Source organism: Urocitellus parryii, chromosome 13 (assembly GCF_045843805.1).
Source record: "Urocitellus parryii isolate mUroPar1 chromosome 13, mUroPar1.hap1, whole genome shotgun sequence".
Classification (NCBI taxonomy): Eukaryota; Metazoa; Chordata; class Mammalia; order Rodentia; family Sciuridae; genus Urocitellus; species Urocitellus parryii.
This window is the reverse complement of record NC_135543.1, coordinates 49,925,215-49,932,906: the sequence shown is the minus strand read 5'-3', so window position 1 is coordinate 49,932,906 and position 7,692 is coordinate 49,925,215. Positions and strand designations below refer to the sequence as shown.

At 47.8% G+C, this 7,692-nt stretch overlaps 1 protein-coding gene across 2 annotated transcripts; it reads right to left on the bottom strand.

Annotated features, from left to right (window-relative positions):
• Positions 1-1,258: 1,258 nt before the first annotated feature.
• Adcyap1 (adenylate cyclase activating polypeptide 1) lies at positions 1,259-7,363 on the bottom strand. Of its 2 annotated transcripts, XM_026381592.1 has the most exons (5): positions 7,254-7,363; positions 4,995-5,126; positions 4,410-4,508; positions 3,182-3,321; positions 1,259-1,278 (listed from the first exon to the last, which is right to left on the bottom strand). In XM_026381592.1, exons 1-5 carry the CDS (start codon positions 7,361-7,363, stop codon positions 1,259-1,261), a joined length of 501 nt encoding a protein of 166 aa, XP_026237377.1. The 2 variants fall into 2 exon arrangements, with proteins under 2 accessions (XP_026237377.1, XP_026237376.1); XM_026381591.1 differs by lacking the exon at positions 1,259-1,278 and having other exon boundaries at positions 3,135-3,321.
• Positions 7,364-7,692: the final 329 nt, after the last annotated feature.

Here is a 7,692-nt window from a genome sequence, read left to right as displayed (position 1 = left end):
CTTAAATTTGCAATCCTCTTGCTTCAGCCTCCCAATGCACTTGGATTACAGGCATGCATCACCATGCCTGATAAAATACATTTTCTTTTAAAGGTGTCTATCTAATTAATTCCTTATTTTATCAAGTTCTTGTTCCATCTACCTACAACATGTTAGTCAGAGACAACTTTGTGTATCTCTGAACACATGTTTAAACCTCCAAAACTGATGTCAATCATTTTCATACAAAATTTTATCAAGACCCAGTTAGTATACAGTTACTTGTAAAAAGAACAATGTTAGATAGCTATTTTAGAAGTATAACTAATACTCCAGTATTGTCTGCCACCACTCCCTAGTAACTTTCTGAATATAGAGCAATGTATATACACACTAGGGGATGGAAATTAAAGTATGTCTTATAAATGTTCCAACATCCATGCCTATTTATGAGCTTAGGCATCTCTGTCTGAACAGCTATTTTAAATTTTTAGTTGAATCCAGTAACCCATCAAGCAGATATCAGAGTACAGTTTCTGAAAATATGTGGATGCTTACATAGATATTCCAGACATGAAAAATCTTATGACTGCTAAAGAAATAGAATACTTTAAAAGATTTTAAAGTAGTTATTTCCTGAATGTCTTTTTTCTCCAAACATTAGACCAAGTTGCATTGTTTACAAAAATTTATTCATACAAATTTTACACACTTTATATAACAGTTATCAAAGTCCTAGTTATAGATATCATGTGTGTAATAATACTTGGTTAAGATGTTTTGATAATCAGTTGCACACAAAATAAGAGCTTCAAGACTAACATCTACCTAAATTATCACTATATCATAAATCTGCTCCAGTTTAGTAAGGCTCTTGGCATTTCTAAAAAGTATACAAAAGATTAAACTGGGTGATCACTGTAAAATGCTTGCAACTAGCCACGGGAACACTAAATTAGACTTCATAAATAAAAGGTTAACTAGAGCCCTATTTCACCACTAACAGCTGACACAAATACAGAAAACTCTGCCCATTATCCAAGAAACAAATAATTAAGACTAAAATGCAAGCTGATGTGTTGCAGCATTATAGGGCCACTAAATAGCCATCTGTGATTCGTGGCGATTTAAAAGGCGAAGAAAGGCACTAAAGCTGCAAACTGCATCCCGTGTCACATTGCCTGAGGAGACTGCGGAATTCAAGAAAGATTGATCCTACACGCAGGACTCAGGCATAGATAGAATGCCTCTCTGTTTTCACTGTTTGCAATGTGATCTCCTAGCAGCATCCATCCCGCCTTGGGAATGCAAATACAATTGTTTTCTTTGATGTCTGACTTCATACTGATCAAATCCATAAAGGAAAAGGAAAGATCCTTTAAATTTTAAAAACTAATGCTTAATTTTTTTTTATTTTTTTTATTTTTTTTTTTCCTAAAAATTTTTGCCTGAAATTTGGGAGATGGACTGGCTGGTTAATCTGTTGCTGCTTGATCTGGTTGCTGGGTGAAGGTTCTTTTGTTTATAAAGATTACTCTATATGTTCAAGGAATTGACAGGAAACAGACATGCTTTCTTTAGCCAAGAAAGGATACAAGGGTGGTTTAGGGAGCTTGCTTACCTCATTCTTGACCACAGATATAAGATAGTACTCATACATAGAAAGATGAGGTTTAAATGATTTATCAGTTAGTAAAACTGAGCAACATGTGAACACTACACATTCTATTATGACAAAGATTGGTTTTATGAAATAAATTTTACTAAGCAATAAGCCATAATGTAGAAAAATACATTTTACCTACAAACTCAATAAACAAGAAACAAAATGTTCATATTTAGTCCATAATTACTTAGTGGTAGCTACACAGGAGTTCCTAAACTTTACAATAACTGCTTGCATCAAACAACAACAAAAAAACAGAAGCATTCACAAGTTTAAGATAAGTGAATGAAAAAAATGGTAAACAGTACTTAAACAGTGCAGGAGGGTGGGAAGAAAGGGTCTTCAGAAAAACCACAAAGGAAAAGGGTGGCTTCTACAGAGCTGGGTTCAGAGGGGGGGAGAATCCTGGCCATTTCACAAGATGAGAAGCATGGACAGCACTGGAGAAAAACACATTGTACTTTGCATCCATTTCCAATACCCAGCACCCAAAAATCAGGCAGGCAGTGGACCTGTGGTGGGACTGGACTCACTCCCAGCTTCCCAGACTTGGGGAGCCTCACACCAGTCCCGCTCCAGGGTCTCCTCCTACTGCCTTATGCTCTGCCTCTTCCAATATACCTCTATTTCCTTCATTTTTGTTCCAATTGCCCTAGCCTTGGGATATTTGGTTCCCTGGTGAATCAGGAAGTACAGAAAAGAGAGCTTCCTACCCAAGCTCCCCTTCTCTGTACAGTCCCTTCACTCTTCATCCAGGGAAGAGAATCAATTCTGGGGAGAAGCACAATTTGGATTGAGCTGTTGTTTTATTAGAATTTCCTTCTGGGCTGAGAGTCTGAAGAGAGACAAATACACATAAAAGTAGAATCAAAGAAAGCGAAAATATTGGAATTGCCACCCAGCCAGTGGGACAGTGCCCACTTGAATATATTAGGCTGGGATTGAAGCAGCCTGCCCCAGAGACTCACTGGGAAAGAATGCCCTCCAGCAATTCTCCAAATCATTACCTCAAAATCCCCCTGGAGCAGGGCATCATTGTTTATGTACAGTAGCAAATGGTCAATATTAATATCTTCAGGCCTGTCGTGGATAAAAATACTATCCTTTGAATTCCAGTTTACAAAAATAGGAGTAATATTCAAAACAATGATTGTCTATTTTTCTATTTATTTTATATAAAAACATAAACAGCTCAGGCAAATTTTCAATCCTTGTGCACACTTTGTATGAGTTGCTCTCTATTATACTTATATATATATTCTTAATATATATATTTATAATATATATTGGTCCACAAAGTATATCTGTGCATTCTCTAGTGCTTTGTAAAAAGAAAAACAATATTATTATCAAAATATTCATTTAATGGCTTTACTTCATACATAAATACATGTTTGGATAGAACACAGGAGCGATGACTTCAGTCAGTTTGGAAAACGACTTTTCACTGTGTCAGGGTTGTATACACAGGGTAGGAAGTAACTCATCGCTACAAAAACGCTATTCGACGTCCTTTGTTTTTAACCCTTTGTTTATACCTTTTCCCCAGGACGGCCGCCAAGTATTTCTTGACAGCCATTTGTTTCCGGTAGCGGCTGTAGCTGTCCGTGAAGATTCCATCCGAGTGGCGCTTGGAGAGCGGCTCCCAGTCCTCCGCGCCGCCGCCCAGGTTCCCACTGCAAGGAAAGGGGTTGGGAAAAGGGTGACCGGGCGGGAGACACAGATTCAAGACCTGCGGGAGCAGACGCGCCCCACCCCACGCGGGAGTCTCCAGGGGGGAACACGGGGCTCGCACTGGCCACCGCGCCGCCTTCCTCTCTGCCAGGGAGCGGCTTTGGAAAGGGCTGTGATGGAAGCCCCCCAGACCCTCCCTACCACCCAGGATTTCCAGGCACCAATTCCTATAGTGCCCCCCCCCCCAAGGAGATCAGGGAAGATGGCCCGTGATCTAAGTCTCTCCAAAGGCTGCCTTTTAAGATTTGGCGATTGCGCTCGATTTTCCTAACTGTTCCTCTCATCCCCGATATACAAAGAAAATAACCAAAAGGCCCTAAATGCCACGTTGGCTGCTACCCTGGTGTTTATATCGATCCCGCATTTCCTAGTGAAATACAAGCACTCCTCTCCTTCCGCACGCTAAGTTGAAAAACGTGATAATAATATAAGTCGACAGGCTGTAGGCAATATTTTTCACCGCATGAATTATTCATTGCGAAAATGTAATCTGTTTCCCCGCGAGCTTTATTAAAATGTTGCCTTCTGCTGAGACAGGCTTCACGCAAGCCCTAAGCTCTGGGTTTGTCTGGCGTGAGCAAAAACTGTTTCCCTAAGTGTCCAAATTTAGTGATTTGTTTACTTCGATTTGAATTTATAATAAACACAATGCCCCTCCCCCCGAAAAATGTCGCGATTCATTGGAAATTATAGCAAATCCTCCCGAGAACCTTAAAGGTTTAGAATGACTAGGGGGTTTTGTTTGGTTTCTCTTTCTTTTCATTCAAAACGGATCAAAATCCGCCGTTTTCCTTCCCTTTTCCGCTCTCACCTGGTCTCCGCCTCTCCTGTCAAATTTAACATGTCACTTCAAAACCTCTGCCTGTTGCTGGCGGCGAGTACCCCCACCCCGCAGGGCTCAGACGCACCCCGAGCCTCACCTGTACGCACAGACGTAGAAACTGCCCCTCCCACCCCGCGCGCGTTCCGCAATCACCCACCCGGGCGCGCGCACCCTTACGCGCGGTTTAACTCTTTCACCAACTCTTACCCCACACTCTTGGTCACCAGGGATTGCAGGTACTTCCTGGCAGACAGCTGGTCCAGCACTTTGCGGTAGGCCTTGTTAAGGATCCCTTGGGCGACATCTCTAACGGGAGGCAAAATGTGTGCCCCAGGTCACTGCCTCGCGCCCCCACCGTGGCAGCCCAAGACCCCATTGCTGGGCGCGTGCGCCTCTCGGCATTCAAGGAGGATGACCGGGAAACGCCTAGAGACAAGGAACTTGAGACTAACTCTCTTAAGAAGTTCCCGAAAGTGAATGCTGGGATCTAGAATTAGTTCTGACCTGGGAAGGTGGCAGATCAGGAGTCTGCGTTCCCCTCCACGGAGGCCCGCGCTCACTGACGTTCCTCGGGCCACAGACCTTTCGGTCCCTACGCGGTCCTTAGGTCCACACAGATCCTCCCGCTCCTATTTTCCCTTCGGTCTCGTGGGATCGGGCCAGGCCAAAGGGAGACTTAAGGACTTTGATGAAAACGGACATACTCCGTGGGCCACCACCCTACCCCTACCCACCACCTTGGTCCTAGGGCTCGTGGTCCAGGGCCTGCCGCCGAGGCCGCGCGGGACGTACCTCTTCTCCGCTGGATAGTAGAGAGCGTAGGCGTCATGCAGCGCAGAGGCGGGGCTCCCTGCGCCGGGCGGGTCCGAGTCGTAAAAGTCCTGCAGCGAGTTTCCGTCCTCGTCGTAAGCCTCATCCTCAGGACTGCGAGGTAGCCAGAAAGAGTGGTCATTACCAGTCCTCCCTGCTCTGCGAGGACCCAAAGAGGGGAGACCGCACTGATTTTCCTTCCTCCAAAAGGTCCCCTAAAGAGATCTGTCTTTTCTTCCCAGGCAGGGTGGGGGTAATGGTAAGGAGGAGGGTCCTACATCCAACCGGAATTCCTACTCCGCGAGGAAGCTTGCCCACCCCTCTGCTGGAAAAAGGGTTGCCCTGCAGGAGCCCTGGGAAACCGAGGCGTCTCTGCTAATCATGCGTACTTGGCCACTAGAAAGAACTGCCCCCTCCCAGCACCCGAGGTTCCCCCAAGTATAAACACTCAGGGACGAAAAAAGTTCTAGGAGATTAGACACTGACCAACGAGAAGACCCAAAGGGGGAGAGGCCCAGAGCGGAATGGAGAGGCTAGGTGGGGGGGGGGGGGGGGAGTATGTGTGGCGGCTAACTCTGGCAGCCACCCCCAACCGAGCCTCTGAGCCCAGGGGAGCCCTTCCCTGCACGGATGTAGGTCACGGAGAACCTCCAGCTTCTATTTTGGGCCTGAAAGGATCTGGCAGGAACATGAATAATAGATGCCCCTAAACTTAGCCGGTTTGGTGGCGGCTCTTTCTGTGTTGTGTACACGCCCTCCGGTGCCTCTCACCCCGGGAAAGTGCCAGGCTTACGGAACTTTGAAAATAGCTGGAGGTGAAATAAGAAGGCTTTTAAGTACACTAAATAAATAGTTAACGCTAAATCTGTTAGTGATGGCGGGGCGGAGGGACCCCATCTCAACACCAGCGCACAGGTCAACAGGGGACCGACATCGCGGGTACCTGGGGACGTCACAGTCTCCCTGGGCTACCTCCTCCATCCTTGATATGGGGCAGAAGAGGTGGGTTAAAGCACAAAGCCCCATCGCTTTGGGCCACTGGAGAGACTTGACCAGGACAAGCAGCTCTCCCTAGTCAGGGCTGGAGTCCTACTTGTTACTCTGGTTGCCTTTCCTCCATCCCTGGAGAGGCCAGACCAAAGCAAGCACATCCCTCAGCACGCGCCACACCCCGTCTTTTCTTGGCGACGCGCCTTAGCCCTGGCCCTGGTACTCCCTAACCAGGTCTTTTTAACCACTTTTGTCCTGCCCTGTACCTAGAGGCTGGAATCCTAACACTGTAGCTAGAACCCATCTCTACCGCCAAAACAACGGTCAGCCGCCCCCTGAGCCAAACGTTTTGGGCGCGGCTGGGAAGAGCTGCCGTCCTCACTGCCCGGAGTGCCACCGGGACTCGGCGCTGCCCAACGCGTTTTCACTATCCCGCACATCGGTGGGGGTCCTCTGGGGCTGCGATGGGGAACCCGGGCTGTGCCATCCGATTAGAAACCGGGGGTTAAGAAAAAAAGCCAGGTTTCCCCCACCCTGGGCTAGGCAAGGCTGTCTGCCTGCATGCTTTCTCTTCCTCCTTCTTTGCATCCGTTTCTCCCCCTCCCTCGCAGTCTCATTCTCGTTCCTTTCTCAAGTTGCTTTTTCTTAGCCATAATAAACTGCCAACACTGCCCTCCCCAAGACAGTCTGGGACACAAAATGCAGTTGGAACATGGATCCCTTGAAAGAAAGCTCTTGAGGAGAAAGAATTCGAATGAGGTGAAGAGGAAGGGCGGAGGGGAGAGAGAGACCCCGCCCCAATAATCAGAAAGCCCTGTAACAAAGCAAAGTCCGAGGGAGCTTCACATTCAACCCCCTGACTAGCGGTGGGAACCCATGTTCTCTCCGAACTCGTCCTAAGAATAGGTAAAAGAAGCCCAGCTGGGGACCTTGCCCTGCCCCCACCCCCACTCTCCCTCGGGCCAGGTTGGAGGAAGGGAGGTTTCTCCAACACTCGGAAGCTCACTCGCTGTACCCGGGTCCCAGGAATGCGTAAAGTTGGGGGAGGGGCGCCGAGCCGTCGTGGAGCCTGCCTGGCCCTGAGGATTAGCTAGGGCCAGGACCCCGGGCCCAGCCAAGATTGACAGAGAGAACTGGGGGTACGGGGAGCAATGCTTAGTAGCCTGTACCCGAGGAACTGAAGGAGGGCGACCGTGAGAAAGTGTTCCGGCAAAGGGAAGCCCCAGCTCAACACAGGCGCCCAGCACCTACCTGATCCCAGGGAACCGGAGTCCGGCGGCGGCAGGTGAGCAGTAGACGCTGCTGTGCATTATTATCCCATAGACCAGCAGGGCCAACCTTGCTCCGCTACACATGGTCATTCTGCGCAGGATGGAAAAGAGGACACACAACCGTGAGAACGCCCCTGGCCTTCTACCCTGCAACCCCAGGAAACTCCAGGAGCAGGGGGAGGGAGCGCAGCTTCTGCTCCCTGCGTTGAATACCACTTAGCGCGACAGCCAGCGCGCGCCCTGCCACTTCTCGATTGCTATAGTTAGAAAGAAAACATGTTTGCATACACCCAGCTCCCGATAACTAGACAGACCTGGTACAAGAAAAGCTAATTCGTACCCTGATGCCAGTGCTGGCGGGAAAAAGAAAAAAAAATCAGCAGTCAAGTGAGTCGTTTGGTTTGGTGAGATTTTTCCCC

What these genes read in the sequence shown, in the direction of transcription:
- Adcyap1 (XM_026381591.1), bottom strand. Translation starts at nt 7,363, where the DNA reads ATGACCATGTGTAGCGGAGCAAGGTTGGCCCTGCTGGTCTATGGGATA. An exon ending in TACTATCCAGCGGAGAAGAG is followed by an intron (nt 4,509 to 4,994) that starts GTACGTCCCGCG and finishes GCCTCCCGTTAG; the next exon opens with AGATGTCGCCCAAGGGATCC. An exon ending in CTGGTGACCAAGAGTGTGGG is followed by an intron (nt 3,322 to 4,409) that starts GTAAGAGTTGGT and finishes CTTTCCTTGCAG; the next exon opens with TGGGAACCTGGGCGGCGGCG.